The sequence below is a fragment of the Carassius gibelio genome, chromosome B19, assembly GCF_023724105.1.
Source record: "Carassius gibelio isolate Cgi1373 ecotype wild population from Czech Republic chromosome B19, carGib1.2-hapl.c, whole genome shotgun sequence".
Taxonomy (NCBI): Eukaryota; Metazoa; Chordata; class Actinopteri; order Cypriniformes; family Cyprinidae; genus Carassius; species Carassius gibelio.
In genome coordinates, this window is record NC_068414.1 from 15,393,186 (window position 1) to 15,414,831 (window position 21,646).

At 37.7% G+C, this 21,646-nt stretch overlaps 1 protein-coding gene across 3 annotated transcripts in view; it reads right to left on the reverse strand.

The window, feature by feature from the left end:
- Window positions 1-21,646, reverse strand: part of gabbr1b (gamma-aminobutyric acid (GABA) B receptor, 1b) — a 127,845-nt gene that overhangs the window by 48,961 nt on the left and 57,238 nt on the right. For 2 of the 3 annotated variants that reach the window (XM_052584076.1, XM_052584077.1), the window contains exons 7-10: window positions 12,407-12,567; window positions 5,687-5,821; window positions 3,502-3,672; window positions 1,008-1,109 (exon numbers count right to left, since the gene is read on the reverse strand). In XM_052584076.1, coding sequence (XP_052440036.1) covers window positions 1,008-1,109; window positions 3,502-3,672; window positions 5,687-5,821; window positions 12,407-12,567 — 569 coding nt within the window. Of the gene's footprint in view, window positions 1-1,007; window positions 1,110-3,501; window positions 3,673-5,686; window positions 5,822-12,406; window positions 13,647-21,646 lie in introns of those variants that run through there. The other variant, XM_052584078.1, reaches the window with a different exon arrangement.

Sequence of the window (21,646 nt, forward strand, 5' to 3'; positions counted from 1 at the left end):
GATAGCAGGATGGGGGAGGCGAGAGGTTCCAATTAAAATGATTCTCCTCAAGAATGAGATCAGATCCCCACACTGCTGTATTTTACTCCTGGACTTCAATCATGTCCTTTAGCATGACAAACCCAGAGAACAGCAATAAAGATGTTTGTGTCTGCTTTGGGGGGAATCTTCATGGCACCAAAAAACAAAATAAATACATAAATTTTTTTTGCTTAAAGAATTCTTACTTGCTTATTATTAGTTAATAAGGTAGTAGTTAAGTTTAGTTATTAGTTATTATTATTATGGTATTAGTTCAGTTATTTTTTTTTGTTTAAATTTTCTTTGTTTATGAATTTATCCCTTATTTCTTAAAAAACTTTTAATATTTTTGAGGAGGTATATTATAGGAGTTAATATTTATTGTTAAATAAATGTTATTTTATGTTTTTTTAAAAACATTGTATTATCATACAATTATAATACTGTAATACTAGAGAATAATAGATGTTACAAAATCTACAAAATCTATAAGCAATCTTAAAAGTATGACCTAATCATGCATTAACATATATATTTGATATCTGATATGTAGTAAAGTGTAAACTTGGACTTGTTTTTGTGAAATTTCAACTATTATGAAACAAGTTTAATTCAATGATAAGAGGCTCTACTGAAGACAGTATGATGACAGACAATGTTGATTCAGTTCAGTTCAACAACAGTATCAATGCTGCAATATTTTTCAATTATGGACAAATTAAATTCAGCTATGAAGCAGAAGACAACAGTGTAATTATTCAGCTCAGTTCAGTTCAAGTTTGTTCTCATCCAGCAGTCTAAGTGCCCTCAAACTGATGATATTACTGAATATTATGTGTCTTTCAGACACACTATTTGTATTTGGCATCTGTCTGATAATCGTTAGATGTTGTTGAGAACGATTTCTCTAACACGGCACTGACAGCAACACCTGTACATCACTGTGGCAGTGAGGTCAGAAATGAAATGAGTGAAAGTGAAAGCACCTTGAGGTTCTTGACGGCCACAGCAGGGTCCGTGAGGAAACTCTGCCTCACGCTGATCTCAATGCCTGCCTCCTTCACCCTCTGCTCTAGATCATCCAGAGTCTGAGAGAAAGAGAGAGCAAGAACGAGATTAAAGGAGAACAGAGAAATAGAAGGAAGGAAAGTAAAGAGCGTAGAGACATCTGCAAGGAGACGGGAAGTGATGCGGAGTAGAAAAATAATATTATTGCTGCAGAAAGACAGAGATAAGACAGGCATGGAGAACGAAAATGAGAGAAGAGAGAAAATTAGAAAGAGACTGGCAGATTTAATTTCCTTTGTTGGGACTTGTTTATGGTTTGCCATCCTGCGTCTACCAATAAAACAAGCGTGTAAATTTTAATACAGTCTGTATAACCTCAGGCTGCAGAGAGCAGGAGGAAACAAAGGAACAGAGCCAAGCTTACATCAGCTACAGCCCACAATCCCACATCCCAGATGTTGTCTTCTACAGCACACAGATACATTTCACCTAAAAAGCACACAAAACAGCATGCTATACCCTGAAGTAAAGCATGTGCTTCTCAAACCCTCAGTTACGTAAAACACAGCCTGTCTGAGTAGCACGACTCAGATATCTGGCATCAGGCAGGCACTCACTGCATAGTGTTTTACAAGGACTGTGTTTGTCCACGCTAGAAGAAAAAATGATGTTTAATGCAGTACAATCCAAGATGTTGACCTAAATCAAATAGACCTTAAATAAAATATAAAATACTTTTTTTATTCAACAATCATTCAATTGTATTTGTTTGTAGATGTGTATAAGATTCTTTAAAGACCCCCTGTGGTCTTTAAAGAATTTCGTTTCTGGTTCAAACCTAAATGGAGGTGGGGACTAATTTGCATATTCAGATTTATTCGCCTATATTACATGAGGAAAGCATGTAGAGTTTCATTCAAGTCATCTGAAGGCAAGAATAAACTATTTAACCTAGAAAAATGTGTATATATGTTATGTTTAAATATGTTATTTTGGTTATCAAATGTGATTCTTACATCATTACCTCATCTGTAAGTCACTTTGGATGAAAGCAACTGCTAACCTAAGTGAAAAATAAATATACTAAAATGTTTTATACATTTATTTAATGCTAAGTATACAAAAAATAAATTTACATGTTTACTACTTAATAAAAATACCTTGCAATTGTACTTTGGTACACTAAACCGTATACTTAAAGTCTTAAAGTATATTTGGCTGCGCTTAAGTGGAACTATTGCAAGTATACTTCAGGTACACTTTAAATATTGTGCATTTAATGAGCAATATTAGTCAGAAATATATAACAATAAAGCACATTTTAGGCTTATTATTAAGAAACTCCAAATAAATTTTAATTCAAATTTTTATATCAGTAAGTCTCAAGCGATACGTCAGTATGAGATAAGTATATATTAAATGTATTTTAAATCTATTACTATGGAAATTATTAAATGTAAATGGCTCAAGGACACATACCTGTACTGTATAATTGTAAAGACAGAAGCAATATCAACTAGATGACTTTAAACTTCACCAACTATACAATTCTAAAATGTTTTATCTTAGAGTAAATAATGCAGATAATTCCATGCAATGAAAGCATTTCATTTCAGTTGAGGTCATGTAAATAAGGTGGGAGCTGTGAAATACGATCAGAAGCCTTGAAAATCTGTTTGGAAAAAGTTTCAGGGAGTTCTGGAGTTAAGTTTCTGGGAGTCTGGATAAAAGCGTCTGCCAAATGAATAAATGTACATGTAATGTAAAGGAAACAGAGAGCGAATGCACTTATAAAATAACATGCTTATTTTATATATTGCACTGTACTGCTTTAATACATTACACGTCATAAAACAGTTTTAGCATTTTAAACTGATTACTGGCCAACGAAAAAAAAAAATCAAGATTTTGAAGGATGTAATATTTTAGGTCAAGGTCGATGCAAATTGATTCTGCAATAAGAAACAGGAGGAATCGTTTCCAAAGAAGAAAAGGTTTTCATAATATTACATCAAAATGTTATAATCCAGTTCTGAAACAATTTTCTCTTTTTCTGAAATTATAAAGGCTACTTATTTTTTTCAACCACACTTCTAAGTGCAAACTCCGACCTGACATAATCCAGTGAATTTGCATTGGATGAAATCAAGTCCTGCCCTAGATTTTTGTCCTCACTGGAGACACTGGTTTACATTCACATGCTTACATTTCAAATTAGTCACATAATAGAAGTGAATTGGGTTTTGAATGTCAGATCAATCTAATATCACTTTTCATAACTATGCAGAGCAGGAGTTTGGGCCAATGGCATTTTAGAGTGGGCGGGGCTACCCAGTACAAGGGACAATAAGCATGTGACCAACACAAGATTCAAATGATAATGAATCTCTACTGGTTGCTCAGAAGTAAGAAAGCTTTTCATTGCATGATTATTGCTCTTAAAACATCTGTACATGTAAACATCTCACTCACAGAGGTGAAGACTTCGGTGGTCTGCTGGATGGTGGCGATTTTGGTCCACTTCCACTTCTGGAAGAGTTGCACACGGGTGGGGTTGTGCAGTGTGGCTGAGGGGTGCGTGCGGAAGAAGGTGGGGAAACGCTGACGGTTGGAGAGTGCTGGTGAACTGGATCCGTAGGACAACTGCAAGCAAATATCAATGGTGATAAGAAATGAGCAATAGAAAAACATTTACATATCTCCACCATACAGACACTGAGACCTTTGAAGGAAAATGAACGAATATTTTTAAATAGAAACAAGCTAGTGAAGAAAACTGTGTGATAAAATCACCCGCAGGAAAAACCAGTACCCAAGGGGCTAAATTATCTCCTGCTGGGTTGATCACAGTTCACTGGGAACAGCTTTATTAAACATTAGAGAAAGTAGTGTGCGAGACAAGCATTCAAAGCTGTGATAAAATGTTCAAATCCAAAACACAGGTGTAAAAGAAAAGAAAACAGAGGTTTGAATTTCAACATTTCCTGTTCTGTGTTAATCAGGCAGTCAAATCAGATGACAGCAGAGGTTTTTCCAATAACTCAATGTCATTGTCGTTGAGTGACAGGACTGCTGAGGGGGTGGAAAAAAGGAGGGCCAGAGGGGGGATATATAGGTCAAAACTCACATGTGAAGAGAAAAAGCTCTCAACAGATATAAAAATAGAGTGGAGCATGAAAAATAAAGAGACTGATTTATTAAAAAAAAAAAGACAAGAAAAAAAGAAATAAGATGAGGCAGAGGGAGTGCACTTCAAAGACAGGCTGTAAGTGAAAGAAAATGACATAAATATCTGATCCAAAATGTCTGGAAGCTATTTCAATGATTTCGGGTATTTGAGCGAAATGTTCTGGGATGGGAATGCATTTGAGTAACTCATCTTCACTGTGGTATAACCTTTGGTATGACCTCAGTGATGAGTCCTGTTGGAGAGTTTGGTTTGGGATGTACAGAATCATGCAGAAACCATAAAAACCAAATGCCAGTGACTACAGTTATGTTTTTTTTTTAAATAAAGTAAGTATAGTTCAAATCTGTAAACATATTTACAGACATACTGCTCGAGGCTTACTGATATAAAAAGTATAATTAAACCTTATTTGGATTACTACTCGTGCACAATACACATTTCTTAATATTAATGTGTTTTAATGTAACTATTGATGAAGATTGTATGATCTTTGAATAATATTAGTCTTTAAATGCAAGACATTATATTATAATATACACAATTGCAGGGTATTTATATTGAGTACATAAATATGAAAATGTATTTGTAATATTCTTAGCATGAAATAAATGTATTTGAAATACATTAGTGTATTTATTTTTCACTAGGGGTGTAAAATTATCACAGCAATTTAGTGTAACTAACTATAAGCCCATAATCAGATTTTTTTAAGGTAATGTTATTAATCCTGCCCTCTGATGAGCACATACAATTCAAACACATCCTATCTGATCGACCAAACTCAACTTAATAAATCACTGCGGACCTTAAGTCAGTTCAATCATATGAAATATAAAATAAAAATAAAACGATAAATTAACTTCTTCAATGCTTTCATCTTCCACAATAACGGATCTTTCAAGAAAAAAAATAAAAATCTTACTGACCCCAAACTTTTGAACAGTAGTGTATATTTTTAGGTTTATTTTTATACATTTCTGCATGCATTTCACATATTCTCTAACAGTTCAAATAATGAGGAAACACATATTCTAAATAAAAAGAGTTCTCAACTTTCTGGCTGCAAGATGAGGTGTTAATTTCATATCTCTAAATTCTTAATTTAGACAGTGTATTTTCTTTAAATCCTTACAGCAAACAACCCTGTTGAAATCTGTGAATTAACATCCTTTTATACTCATCTTTTGGAGTTAAGCCTATATTTTTTAGGATCCCTGATATTTAACTGCTAGGCTGAATCATCTCATTTCAGCAGTAACTACATGTATTGTAACAATATTAAGTAAAATTGCTTTCACTTGTCTGTCTGAATTTTTTTAGTGGATGCCTTAACATTCCAATATTTGTTGCAGAAAAAAAATGTTGTTGTCACTTTCACAAACCTTGAGTTTTCCCTCAACATCCTTGAATCGACATCTCATCTATAAACATTCAAAGCGAATGAGATCTGATGAAGAGAAAACCCACCACTATGAGGTTCCACATGCGCGCGGCTTCGGCCACCAGTGTGGACACAGAGCTGCAGCCAGGCATCAGGACGATCTTTATGGGCTCCGTGTACAGCAGGTCATACAGCAGCTTCGTGGCCTCACCAGGATCACACTGAAAGCAGGGAGAAAACACTTTTAAATATATAATCTATATTTAGATTTGAAGCACAGCTGTCACTATTCATGAGGCATCCTGTCACTCCATGCTCAAAACTGCATACCTCGACAAAAAATACATAAAATTTCACACTGTATATACATTTGCCTCTTCAGTATAAGGACCCCCACAGGGAGAGAGACTAAATTTCATACTGAATCACAAGTAGAGATAAATATGTATGGGAAAGCAGAACAGAAGGAAGCAGAGACAGATAAAGCAATAAATACACAAAGAGGACAGCTGGAGTCCTCCAAGGACACATGCATTTACTCAAATATACACCAAAAAAACAATGTTTGTTTGCTAGACATGTACTCTCATCAGTCTTTAACCCGACGCCGACAATCAGCATTTTTTCCCCCTTCCATTTGTCTTAAAATCACTGTCAATGAGAAATCAATATCTTATTTAAATGATAATAGTAGGTTAAAGCCACAATTGATCATGTGTTGAGTTCAAACCGAGTTGCAGGAAGTGGCCTTGAGCACAGCCAGCATTTCTAAAGCTTCATTTCTGGAAAAAAGAAAAGCTTAAACGGGGCAAAACCTAAAAAGAATAAAAACAAACATGAGATTAAAATGATTCAAGGCTTGATTGGTGCAATCACGTAAATTCAATTGGCAGAACCCTGTGGCGGCTGACTGCTCTTTACTTATTGCGTCTAATCTTGCTTCCTTATCCCGACACATCTCTATTTATGTCACTCTTGGTGCTTTTAATTTCTTCTAAACATCCTGCTAAACTACTCAAATTATTTAAATCACAACAAAAGCAGCATTTTAGTGAGAAACTGCTTTTCTTTTCAGAATTACAATGATTTCCTGTGAAAAGCATGAACACTCCACAGTTATGTGAGAGAGTTTCTGCAGCTGTCTCTATTGGACACATGCACATTCTTTTTAATAAAATACATAAAATGAGCATGATTGTACATAATGCGTTCAGGCACATGGTGTGTCCTCCAGAGTCCTGAGCAGACTCTCTCCAGACTCCCTGTGGGTCGTCAGTAGAATCACGTCCCCAGAACAGAGACTTTGTTTGGGCTCTAAATCTCCTCCCTGTCCTGACTTTCCAACCCTGAGGGAAGCCATGCGTGAGCCTCACTCTTTTAAAGCACCTGTGTCCCACCGAATCAAAACAACTACAAAAATTGAATTCAGATTTTTTGAAAACACAGAATGCAGAATAACCTGAAAATAGGAGGAATATTTCCCTATTTGACGACTCATGTAATGTTAAAATACAATTTTACTAAAAAAAACTATTTTGTGTTCTTTAAATTATATTACTTATATCAACCAATTAGCATTAATATTCATTATATTAATCAAAAGTAGAGTCAGTAAAGACATTTATAACATTACAAAAGATTTCCAATTCAAATAAATGTTGTTCTTTTAAACTTTATACTCATCAAAGAATCCTGAAAAGATTTCAGTAGCACAACAGTTTTCAACACTGATGACAGGAAATGTTTCTTGAGCAGCAGATCAGCAAATTAGAATGATTCCTGAAGGAGTAATGCTGCTGAAAATTCTGTTTTCTTTAAAGAAATATATTACATTTTACTATATATTCAAATAGAAGTTATTTAAAAAATAATACTATTTAATAGGGGTGCTCCGATCACGATCGGCCGATCATTAATGCGCATCTCGTCAGTAAAGCCGGTTCTCTAATCAGCGGTTAATTCCATCAGGTGCATGATTTCACATCGAGCAGCTGTTACTACACAATAAACGCTGAAAATGAAGTGGATTTGCACATTTTCTCTATTAACAATGGCTCTGTGAAGTAACAGCTGCTTGATGTGAAATCACGCACATGATGGAATTAACCGCTGATTAGAGAACAGGTGTCCTGACGTTTTATCCTACCCTGTCAGATTTTCCTACCCGGGTTTACTGCGCACGCGCACATCAATATCGCGTCCTTTGTCTCATGCTAAACAATAATATTTAATGTATCTGCATTACTGTAAGGGTAGGTTTAGGGTTAGGGTAGGTGTAGGCTTTAATAAAAACGCAATCTAATTGGTAGAAAATAATATTTATTGTTGGTTTCCTGTAGCTGTATCCCTTCTAGCTACAACCGCGAATATAACACATAATTACTGTATTTGCAGTACTGTAAGGGTATGATTAGGGTTGTGGTAGGTGTAGACATTAATAAACCATAACTTTACAGTAGCATTTTTCGTTGTGGAATTGTACTACCCACTGTTTTAGTGGGAGGTAGGAAAATCTGACAGCGTAGGACAAATCGACAGAACAACGGCTTTACTGACGAGATGCGAATTAACGAACGGCCGATCGTGATCGGAGCACCCCTACTATTTAACAATGTTACAGTTTTTGTATCAAATAAATGCAGTAAGCAATAAGTGAGTGTACGAGACTTCAAAAACTACATTATATCTTACAAACCGAATGCTTTTAAACAGTAGTGTATAATTATTAATTAACATTACTGTATACAAACATCCAATTAGAAAGTGAGTCTGAGTCAAATGTTAACTGCTCTGATGGATTCAGCACATGTGATTGATGCAAACGTGTATCTGTTTTCATGATTCTGATTTCAACCAACTGATTAAAGGAAGTGACTTACAACAGTAATTTGTTTTTAGATCGTACCTTGCTCACTGGTCTGTTAGTTTCTGCATGCAGTCACAGTGAAGACAACACAGTAGAAGGATGTTCTCCCACTCAGCTAAAAAAAAATTATTTTCCATGGTGCTGGAGATTAAAAGCACAGAAAACACTAGTATTTGCTGCTAATAGTAAGTTCACTAAATATGAATAAAGCTTATAAACTCTTAAATATTTTTTTACATTTTGTCTCAATGCACTCATTCTTGTTTGGAGGACAAGAAAGGACTGAATTAGTTTAATGGCACACTCTTTATGAAACTTAATTGCCTAATTAAAAGTGCATAAAATGATCAGGATACTTGATATTTGCATAAAATCAAACAACATAGCATTTCTGCAGGTCAAACAGTAGCACAAGGTCATGGGTTTAATTACTAGGCAATGGATGAACTATATGTCAAGAATTTAAAGCTGCAGTAGGGAACTTTTGACGCTCTAGCGATTAATAAACAGAACTGCTTGCGTCTTGCGGAAGAACATCGTAGCCGGAACTACTTCTCTCTGTTTATGTCTATGAAGAATCACAAAGGTACTGGGTTACTCCGCCGCGGTTTCCCCGAAGCAATCTAAAATAGTCCGAATATAAACACTTATTATAGGTGCACCCTAGTGATTCAGGACAAGCTAAAAACACGGTTTGGAGAATGGATTCATGGTGTACTTGCTTATTATATACATTTTGTACATTTTGAACACAAACAAAGATTGGTTATTTTTTACCGGGAGCGATTGAGTTTCTGCAAATGGCAATAGGAGCACTGGGAGGAGCCAGAGGAGCTTGATTTTTTTCACAGATTATCTGTCTCATATTCTATTGTCAGGACATAATGACAGGTTTAATAAATATGTAAAAAATATTTTTTTACAAAAGTTCCCTACAGCACCTTTAAATCTCCCTGTCAGAAATGTATTTATTTTATCTGAAATGGACACATTTTCTGTAAGTAAAACCCAGGGCAACCATGCACATGCTCTTTCTCTCTTTCTACACTGTGGAAAAAGCGCTGATGAGCTAAAATCCTCAACATAAAGTTGGAGTTTAACAATCTCCATTGAGATATTCTGCTTAAATTAAATTGTCATACAGCTAGTTCCTTCACATGCCAATTTGCACTGTTTGTTGAGTAAATCTGCCATTAAACCTTCTTAGTGTCAAACTGTAATAAATCCTAACATGCATCTTGACTAGATTGGGGTTGCTAAATAAATGCAATTATGCAAGCCCTGTGCCACAATACAATGTCTTGTTTTTGTTTTATTAGAAAAACTAGAATATAATTAAGAATTACTGCAATTAATATTAGGATTTTCACTCTTTTAGCTTTTGACTTTCATCAGTTTTCATAATGTTGATGTTAAATGACAACAACCGTGATCAGTAATGACAATTATAATTGTGAGCAAAATAACTTTGATTATCAGTTTAACCATTATGCAGCATGACTAAAAAATACTCTTTCCTAGACTTTTAGTCAACTAAACAAAAACAGGATAAGTTGACTACATGTGTAAAAAACAACAACTAAAAATACAAGGCTTTTTTCTTCTTTCTCACTTTTGAAGCGAATGGGAATGCAACTGTTACGTCCCAGGGCTTACTTAATTGGGACTGTCTCTTGTGTATGTGCCTTGTGTTCTTTTCTCTCGCCCTCTCAAGTGCTGACAAGGACTAACAGGTGAAGACCAATTAGTGGATGATTCTTCTGATGACTGCCCTATCCTGATTGGCCCACAAGAGGAAATGCTTGAGGATAAAAGACAGAGTTGCGATGTCTGGAGGGGGGAATTTGGAGCGAGAGTACCTTCTGCTGATGTCACTAGAGTTTGTAGCTGATTTTTGTTGTGATTAGAAGTTTGTTGATGACTTTCTAGTGGTCCTCTTGTGGGAGGACTTATTCAGCCCAAACGTGAGTTATTTTCTTTTGTTTTCATGGCAAGCTGTAGGGAGGTGGTTGCTATTTATTTTGATTATACTTTTTCTCCTGTTTAAGATCAGTTAGGGAGTTAGGGTAATCTTTTGTATTTGGTTTTCTTTTTATTTTGTAGGTTAGTTAGGTTTGTTTTTGGGAGTTAGTAGGTTTTGTTTGTTCTGTTGGCCTGGACCCCTCCTGAAGTTATATTTGCTTCCTTGTGTTTAATAAATTCTATTCTGTTTTCACGTTACTTGCGTGGTTGTGTGAGTCAGTAGAAGGGAAAAACTCCCTCCATTTTTCCTCCATTTTCTTTATTACTCCCTCCCATCCCCTAGACTGGGGAGGTATGTAATACAACATTTATATTTGTTTTTATATTTGTTGTAGATTCTGTTCACTTCTCTACAAATTTACCCAACCTCAAAGACTTACACTTCTGAGAACTCTGGAAATTAGAGTCTACTTTTAAATTCTGACTCTACAGGACTGAAAATACCTAGAACAAGGGATTTCAGAGTCTCTTCCATCATTCAAATCAGTGAACAAACCCCAAAAACACATTAACGACCCCACGGTGCAAGTGTTAAGGCCAAGTGCTCACACTGGGACTCTGGGGAAATCAGGCACAAGTCCAGTCCATACTAATAAGCTTGCCCCCTTATACCATCCCTATCGCCCCGTGGAGAGCGTCCTACTCCGGTCCAATCAGAACGGCCCAGCACTGCGCTGGGTGCAGGTTTAATGAGACTGTTCCTTCTGTGGCTCAGGAGGGAACATTTGGGTCTGAATACCTAAAATCCAACTCAGATTAAATGTTCCTGCTTGCTTTATACCTCCTGATGACACAGCGCTTTCCTGCTCTCTAAATGTAGCTGTCCGTGGTGCTGAATCCTAATCAGATGCGGCTTTCTGCGTGAGAGTGTTTCTGTGTGCATGTATTCATTCAGATCTGCAGGGGTCCCTAGTGCATCCACCTACCGCTTGGGATCAGAAACGATGCTCTCAATATGTCTGAGTGCAGACAAAAGAACGGCATTTCATACGTCTATAGTCTTACACCAGCCAGCTAATTTCTCCCATTTATCCATCTGCCTCTGTTTATGCAATAAACATAAAGGGCTGTGCTTTTTTTCTCTCTTTTGTCAGAGCAATCTGTGGCCTTATGTGTTTGTTTGAACAGCAGTGGTCTTGGAAACTGTAGTCATGCCAACCTCCACCCCCAGTCTCTCCTCCTTCTCCTGTATCTTTGAAGCGGGGTTCCAATGCAGACCCGTTCCGACCAATCACGGCGAAGCTCTAAGCAACACCAAACAGTCACAGGGAATTAACTGTTTGCGCTCTGCATGTATCTGTATGTCTTTTCTGTCTAAAACTCTGGCTTGCACTCTGCATATGTGTGTGTGTGTGTGTGAGAGAGAGAGAGAAAGAGAGAGTGAGAGAGAGAGGCAGTATGTATTGTGCGTGGGAGGAGGGACGCAGGTGGGAAAGATGGAGAGAAGTACAGAGAGAAAGTGAAGCAAATGGAAAGATACGAACAGGAAAAGTGGAAGGTATATTGAGCTGCTCTGAATAGATTTTTGCCAGCAAACAGGTGACAGCATAACGGATGAATAATATGATGCTATCAAAACATTCCTCTGCATAGCTTTAATGAAGTCATGCTGAATCAAGTACAAATTCCCATTTAAAGAACATTATGTTCATTAGCTTCCACCAAACCCCTATTAGCATACTACAGCTGACCTAATATGCTGTCGTAAAATGTAAATTTGCTCAGAAATCTCCTGTGAACACAAATCTTCAGCAAGCCACTGATAATGACTCTCCACACTGTTTGAATAAATAACATCAACAGCAAGTAAACACTCTTGTGTAGTGACTAGTTCGGTGCACACTCAGTTGCATGCTTTCAAACAGATAATGGAAAGATGGAAAGTAATTAAAGAGGCTCACATGCATTGCTCACTTACCATACTGTCATAGTAGATTAATTCAAGCTCATAATCCGGAAGAATATCCGTTCTCTTGTTCACCAGATCCAGGGCCATTTGGGCAGCAGGGAGGCAAGCCTGGCCACCCGGCCATCCGCCACTCATCGGGAACAGGGCTCCAATGTAGAGCTTCTTCTTGCCTAGAACCGGGCAGGACCAGGAAAACAGTAAAGTAAGGGTGGCCAAAACAAAGTAGGAAGTTGATATCAAGCGCCTTCCTCTGCTGTGATGCTGCCAGGATAGTTTGGCCATAGTGGGCATGAGTGTGTGCCAACACAGTTTATGTTCTTGATGTTATTTTACATGGAAGGCAAGGCTGTAGGTTTTTGCCAAGAATTTTACTTTCATAAATAATAATAATTTGAACGGTATAAATTTCAGTCTCCTTTAATGCTGAAATTATTCATTCAAAATATCACGTGAACGCTGCACTGTCGATTACCCTGAACTCCTATAGATCTCTAATATACTTTTAGACTCACTAAAATACCTTTACATTTTCACCGTTGATGCATTTACGACGACAACATCGATGGTGATTCAAAGGCATGTGGTTTTAATTTCTAATCAACGTGATAAATCTGCGGAGAGGAAATTTAAACTATTATAATCTCGTTAACTAGGTCCGCGTATTGAACTAGCCAGTGTTTACATCAACGGTAATAAAAACGAACTCTGTTTCAAAGGTTCGCCAAAGTTTTAAATAGCCGAAATCAAGTCAACTGACGTTAAAAGTTTACGAAACGTTACAAACAAAACATTCACGCGAAACAACGTTAACGAGCTCGAGCGATACAAACAATAACAATGGGTCGTTGTCTTAGGAGTTTTTCGTGCTGTAGTCTTATACTCACGCTTCTCCCGAACGAATAGAGCACAGAAATGACCGTTACATGTTTGTTTACAGAAAGCGCAGAGTTACGGACGGTCCGCAGGAATCTGTGCGCGTCTTTAGACGAATCGAGACGGTCAATTCGGTGTGAGAACCGATTAGCGCTGAAAAACGGAAGATGTCTTTGTGGCTGATTGGTATAAAATCCACTACGGAAACAAAAGGAACGAGAAACGAAGTCACAGCATTGAGTGAGTGTGTTGTGTTCGTTGGAAGCAGCAGGAGACGGAGAGAATCTGTTCGTTTATGGAGAGAGACTGAGAGCGAGAGAGAGACTGTATGAATGTGCGTGTGAGAGAGAAACTGTGAGAGAAGGAGAGGAGAGATAGAAACGAGTGTGTGTGTGTGTGTACCTACTTAATCATATTTTGGGGACAAATTTGTACCCAAAAGTGAACAAAAACTTGACAAAATCGCAAAATAAACAACAAAGAAATTAATAAACAAAACAAAAAAAAACTCTGTTTGGGGAAGTCCTCACTTGTAAAACGGGTATAAAAATAAACCAAGTTTTGTTTTTAAATTGTTAAAATGGTTCTTTGAGGGGTAGGGGTGGGTTTAAGTTAAAAAGTGTATAACTACCTTTACATAAAAACAATTGAAGTCTATGTAATGTCCCCATATATGTGTGTGTGTGTGTGTGTGTGTGTGTGTGTGTGTGTGTGTGTGTGTGTGTTTGTGAGAGAGAGAGAGAGAGAGAGAGTCGTAGATGTGTGTGTCTAATTTTCCTTCTCCGTTTCACAGAGCACTTTGGATTTGCAATCCCTTAACACAACCACTCAGGTTTATTACCCACCCATCTCCCTGGGTTTTTTTTTTCTGCCAACTACACCCAAGCCATCCGCCTCGGATCCACATTTTTCTTTCTCTCACTTGTCTATTCCTCAGAACTTAATTATAGCACCCAGTAACATCTTCCCTCTCTCACAACTGTATCTTTACATTTTCAATCACGGTTTAGTCTGTTTTCAAGTCACTCACTCACTCTGTTGATGTTTTCCAATCAATTTAAGGATTAAATGTATCCTGAACCATTTTAGACAGAACCTACTATCCACTACATTATGAATCACATGCTTCGTTCCTCTCTCCCACACACCTTCATCTCCACTGCACCATCTATTTCCAAACTCCCAGCCACCGCTCACACTAATCCTGCACCTTGCAGCAGATACATCATGGTAAACAGGATCCATAGAGGACTGACTACATGTGCCTGACTGTAGTTTTCAATAATGTATCTCCAAACTGATGGGCCGACACCGATCCTTCGCTTCCTCTGACTCTCTTCCTCACCTTCCCCCGAACCCAATGTTTTCCTCCGAGCTGAGTGCCATTTTTCTACACATTCAGTGGCTTCAGTAACACTTTCACCCTTCTCACTAATCCTGAGAGTTGATGAGAATCGCTGCAGTGATCTGTTTTCTCCTGCTCTGTTTATTCCCAGCACACTCTTGACTCATCTTGCAACTTCTCTTTCTGCAAAAACACAGCGCAAGCCCAGTTACATCACATAGATACTCAAAGTAAGGGGTGACATGGGCCATGATCGAGCAGACCTCGAAGTGAATAACGTAATTCCAGATATCGCTTTCAGAGGATGCCTTGGGAAATTAAGATTGTTACATTTTCACTGACATTCTGGCACAAAGCTGATTAGCGATTCTGGAATATCTACATGTTTTAAAACAGCAAGATTAATTTTTTCGTTAGTGAAGCACTTTAGGCTCAACCGAGATGGAATAGCTGCAGAGGTTTCAGGCCACCCTTCTGTTTCTCTGTCTCACAAACTGTTTCGATTTTCACATTCTCTCCTACATTAAAACCTAGAGGCGCTGGTTATATATCAGAGAACTGGTATTAGCTTAGGAGCTGCTGCAAGTGCCCTGGGGTTGTGCCCCAGCTGAAATGCACCCCTGTATGTGCGGCGCATGCAGAGTGGCAATTATCCTCCAGGGTGGCGCTGCCACTCAATTCTAGACCAGTTTACCCAACTTGTAAGAGAAACCTCAGAACTTCAAACAATTAGGTAAGCAAATGCAACTTATAATTCTGAACAAGCACACCAATTTTTATGTAGATTGGCCTATAGGTGGCACTATAAAATGTAAGGTAATAGTTAAATATTTCTATGGTAAATTACTTGGCATTGCTAAAATTGTATTTTTCATCTGTGAAACATAGTAGAATTTTAGGACTCGGTCTGAATGGTCAAATGTGGCAGTGATCAAAACAAAAACTGCCCAAAAGTATGGGTGTGAGATAATGACAAAAATATATACATCCTGATAGCGATAATTAGACAGTATGTTATTGTGCTGGTATTTTATTAAATAGTAATACATGAAATTATTTTGAGGAAAATATACTGTAAATATAAACATAAATAACTGCATGAGTGAGTCACTTTGTCATTCATTCAACTGATTCGTACAAATGGCTGATTGATTCAGTAACGAAACACTGTTGTGTGTTGCTCAGAGATGCAAAATAGTTCTCCTGTGGCTTTATTTGTTTACGTCATGAAAAGAATTGCAGCTTATTTAATTTTTCGCAAAAACTACTTTTGTGGTATAGTCCTAGATTTCTCGCCCAATCAGAAACAAACTAGTGCTCCAGAGTTCACTACAGACGGAATATAAATAATAAAAATGTTTTGATTCATCAAAACAACAGTACTTGAAGTTAACTTAAGACCATAGAGTGAATGAGTAAGGGATAGTCTGGAAACACAGTCCATATGTAATTAACTCGTTTCTTTTTTAGCCGAGTAACACTTTAATTTTCAACATCACTATTCATTTCAATAACAATTCATTTTTTATTTAAATTATTCACACCTGTTCTTATGAAAGGATTCTGATCTAATTGGTATGCTAATATTGATGCTGCAGCCTCTGGTTTCAGTTGCCAACCATCCAGACGGGCCAGTGATATTATCTGAAAAAAATCTCTTAGCTAGAATAGATAAATACATAAATATACCATCAACAATTTTAGGCTATTTTCCATTGATTTCCTCTTTAATGTATGTCAGGTGTAACCAATATTTCTGGAGGGCCACTTTCCCCCAGAGACCCTGGAAGTCTGTAGCCATCCTGAAGACCTTGATAAGATGATCGGCGAGGAGATATTGGGATGCTTATAACCCAGGCTTTCTTACTTGTACCAACACGTCGAAAGGCCAATTTCATGATTTAGGATCCTTCCAAAACTGAACCGGACACTGGTAAAATATTTATTGTACTACAACTCCTTGCAAAACTTAGTCATAACTTTGTCAGATTACACAGGTATATTTGAATGTGCAATGGTCCATACTAACCAGCAAAACCTTGACCTTTTGTTTTCTAATACTGTATGATAAAAATGTGTCTTGACTTGAAGTGATCGATTAATTTGAAACTATCTTCATTAACTTTTTAAATCTTCAAAGTTTCAGTAGAATGGACTTTCACTGGAGGGACAGAAATCTATTAGGATCAATTTGTCTTTGAAGATGAACAAACTTTCTAATGGTTTGGAACATAATTTTGATTCACTAAAAAGAACTGGTTCATTAGAGTCATTTATTTAAGAATACACAGCAAATACTGTGCAGTAAGCACTATACTGCTATTCCATCTCTGTCAAAATGTGACAGATAAATATTCCCTTTTACTGTCCTTGTATTGTTGTCTCTTTCCATGCATTTGTATTAAGAGGACTGAGTAGCATGTCCCAGGCTGCTCGGAATAGGATCGCGTCACAGCAGACTGGATGTCACCAGAATTAGTATGGATATCCGCACATGCTTTTTGAGAAGAATGTCAAGGTTGAAGGCGACTGGGGGAATATGAGGCAAAACTGCCTCTCAAGAGAAATCTCGCCGCTGTCATGCACAGCCCCACAAAGCTGCAGCACGTGGAGGTCAGCAGCTCTACCCCACACCCCCTCTGCATACACAAAGAGCTGGCAGCAAGCTGTGGACGTCCCCGTGGGCCACCTTTCACTGTGTCTGCCAGTAATTCAAACACCTGATGCACTCCATTGCTGCCTTAATGGGGCCAATTAAACCACTCTCTTCAGATCTAAAGGCACAGATCATTTTAAGATACAGCCATATCCACACTGTCTACTGGTTGGTGGGAAGTCAAATGGGATTGATGCTGAGATAACTGCACAATTTGACATCTAATTTGAGTTTAAATGGACCTGCAGCCAGATCTCCAGTGTTTGATGGGCTCACACTCACAGTTGGAGGAATGATCTGAATCTCTGTCATTGTGTTCCTGTTCTCTGAACCTTAAAACTGCAGATGGGAATTGTAATGAATTAAAAGTTTAAAAGGCAAATAATAAATGCAATTCAGTAACTGGTCTGTTATGTGTTTAACGACAATACTAAACAAACAAAAAACGCGGTAATATTTGTAAAATATGAGTATCATATTACCTACCAGTCAGTAGCTACACTAATTTAAGTCTCTCAGTAAGTCATTTCAGGAATCGATCCACACTGGTTGTGCTTTAGGTTACAGATCCACTTCAAAGAATCGGCACATAACAGCCAATTGTACAGAAGTCTGGCAACACTGGTTTAGTTGTAGGTTTTGATTCTCTAAAATCAGCAAAATCAGGGGAAGTCGTGGCCTAATGGTTAGAGGGTTGGACTCCCAATCGAAGGGTTGTGAGTTCTAGTCTCGGGCCGGACGGAATTGTGGGTGGGGGGAGTGCATGTACATTTCTCTCTCCACCTTCAATACCACGACTTAGGTGCCCTTGAGCAAGGCATCAAACCCCCAACTGCTCCCCGGGCACCGCAGCATAAATGGCTGCCCACTGCTCTGGGTGTGTGCTCACAGTGTGTGTGTGTGTGTGTGTGTGTGTGTGTGTTCACTGCTCTGTGTGTGAGCATTTCGGATGGGTTAAATGCAGAGCACAAATTCTGAGTATGGGTCAACATACTTGGCTGAATGTCACTTCACTTTCACTTTAAAATTATACGATTCATTAGTTCAGGAGCCATTTGTTTGAGACTTTACTGTTTATGCTGTATGGTTTTAATTAAAGAAAAAGAACTGGCTAATAAGAGTAAGTTTGTTCAAGAATTGGACTCGATTATGCTGTGCTTGTATTTTTTTTTATTCACTTACAAGAATTTACTAAATATAATTATTCATTAGAAAATTACACCACACCAGACTGTTGAATAAAAAAAAAAATTGACTACATTGTGAGTACTGTATTTTGAGTATTTTGTTTGGAAACTATACTACACAGTTTGCACTGTAGGTTTATAAATTATAATATCCATTATAAATGAATGATTAGAACCATTCATTTAGAAATTGGACTTAACATTGTGTGTTTTTAATTTACTGAAAAAAACTGACTAAAAATGAGACAATTAGACTGCCGGATGAATCAGTGAATCAGTGAAAAGAATCCGCTCAGTTGTGCATGAATCAGATTACATTGACAGATTACGAGCAAACCCTTTTTTAGTGAATCTAAAACCTAAAGCACAACCAGTTGTTCAAGAGTTTGGCAACTCTGGTTGAGCTGTAGGTTGTAGATTCATTAAAACAAAAAGACATATTGAAGCAATTTGTGTGATAGTTGACACTTCATTTGCTGTATAGTTTTGATTAAAAAGAACTGGCTCACAAACGACCTTCATTATGTAATCAGACTATTCTAGTCTCTTTTTTTTCCCAAAATGGAGTAAGAACCAGTTCTTGATACCCAACTCTATTTAAAACCCACATATGCAGTAACATCCATATGTGTTCATTCCAGGTGCTGCAGTGAATCTGGCTTCTCTTACTAGACAAATCTGACACCATTCCTCAAGTGAAGGGCAGCAGCTCCACAGCCATTTAACTCACATTACTAATATGCCTGGGGCTTGGAATTACAACCTAGCATTAATTACAGGATTGAGTTGCAGGGTCTTAATGAAAGAGCCTTGTTTGCATTTGTGCAATATTTCTTACTAGGCCATAAAGTTGGGGATTGTACTCATTATAGGATACAGCTGACAAAACACACTCAAATTCTAGAACACAACTGTACAAGAGTGTTTATTATTATCTTGTCCACGAAACACCTAAAATCAACTGTCAGGGTATATTTATTCTTTAAATTGTTAAGAAATGTCAGAATGCACAACAATGTCCTGGTTCAGAACCAGATAAATGGGCTGTGCTGTAACCCGCCATCAAGACACATCTTGTCGAAAGAAAATGACACCTCATCCACATCATATTCGTAAGAAAGACCATCATTTTACGAAGAAAGGCTTCCTCTGCAATTACAATCGATTCTTTGACCTCTACAGACAAGCGGATATAAGCGAAGTGACAGGTGGTTGCTGGCTAATGATCATGGTTTGCACAAGTCGCCTTGCCATGCCACTTCTGCAAGGTCACAGCGGGACATTCTGATTGGCTGTTCTGGTTGCCAGGTCACAGCTGAGCAGCTTGATTGGTTCTTGAGGTTGCCAGGTCACCAAACGCATGAAGGCAGCCAGGCAGTTGGGCACCGCTGATATGCATCACGTTCTCTGAGCACACAAAGGACGAACAAAGGTGTCTGCTGTTATTTTTCACAAGGCATGATTCAATAACGAAAGAGGTCGACACAATATGCGGAGGAGAATCAAAACCAGACAAGCAAATAATGCATGACTTTGAGTAAATAAATACCCAACCCCCTACAGACAGTCTGGGGTGCGATCTCAGCATCCAGCCAAAGAATTCCCTCTCATCACCCCAATAATCCTTTTATTTGGCCGCCATGGTGTGCGTTCTGCAAACAGATTTGTTAGATTTGACACCAAATTTCATTTACCACTAAATGCCAGAGTTCAGAATTGCATCGTGGCCCGTTCCCCAGGCCTCCAAGAACTAAATGAATCGGGGAATATTAGGAGACAGATCACTCAGCCGCCATGATGACTGAAGAGCCAAGGCACGATCAAACATGGAGAAAAAAAGACACACGTCAGAGAAGTCTTAAAGTGTGTCTGCGTTGGATGCTTTAATAACAAAGCAACGGAAGAATCTATCCGTGCCTGGATTGCGGCACAGTGAGCGAGCCGCAACTGCAGCTCCCGGCTGCTCTGTTGAATTGGAGTGTGAAATATGACCAGGCGCTGCTTAATAACACACCTGCTGTTTTCAACGTCTGTCCCTCGAAATCCTGCGCTAGCCCACTGATGGTTAATGCTCCTGGCTAAAAAGCGGCATGCTCTAAAGCGTGTGGTTCTTATAAATTACTGTTGAGCTCAGTCTGTTTGGTTCATTCAAACACATGCAGTTGCACTATCAGAATGTAATTATGCAGTTCTATTATTTGCATCTGGAACACGCTACATAGCGGACAGCAGGTAACGGCAATTTCCAATGATGTCTTTTAAGTCTTGCTGAGAAAATATTCCAGTGCTCCATTGCTGTCAGCTGTCATAGCCATCGCCTTTGTAGTACTGAACGCCATGGTTGCAGAGGCGCTATTTTGCATTATTTTTTTTACACTCACTGTAATAAGGGGAATGACAATAAAACGACATGACGTGCATGCCTGCTAGAGAAAACTATGTGGTTTTGTCTCCATTAAAGAGAGTCTGTCTGCATATAAAGCTCATAACAAAATAAAACAGACCGGAAGAAAGATTAATAGGTAAATCATGTACTTCAATATTTCATATCAATCATAGGAACTCTCATATATTTAGTAACCTGAGCCTGTAATTAAACTATAGCACTATTCAGATAGAATTGTTTCTTAGGGTTATGCCTGTAAATTAATTTGTAATGTAACGTATGCTGAGTTCTGTCAGTCACATGTCTTTGTATAATACAACACGGTGGAGAGAATGGTCATCATACAGTCCTGCAAGTAAAATTATTATGATATAATTTTTTTGTATATATAAATGTACAGCAATTTATTGCATACCTGTTGCCAACATTGCTTCAACTTAAGAGCTCCCACTCACATTTCTGTCATTTGAGCCTTAATTTTACCAGACAATATACCTTAAAGCACAGTGCAACTTGAAAAGGATGACTTTTGGATTCATTCCGATTTAAATATTCTTGTGGGTAGCAACAGAAAAGCAGACATTTCCTATTTGACTAATCTAATCCCTGTAAATGCCGAAATGACTTCAACGAATAGAGCTAAGAAACAAAGAACTAAAAGAAGAAATCAAACACAGTTGCATGTAGGTCAGTGTATCCAGATATCAGATATAAACTAGCATAACATTTTTTTAAAAGAAATTAATACTTTAAAGAAATGGTATATATTTTTAAGAAAATAAACGAATACTTTAATAACACA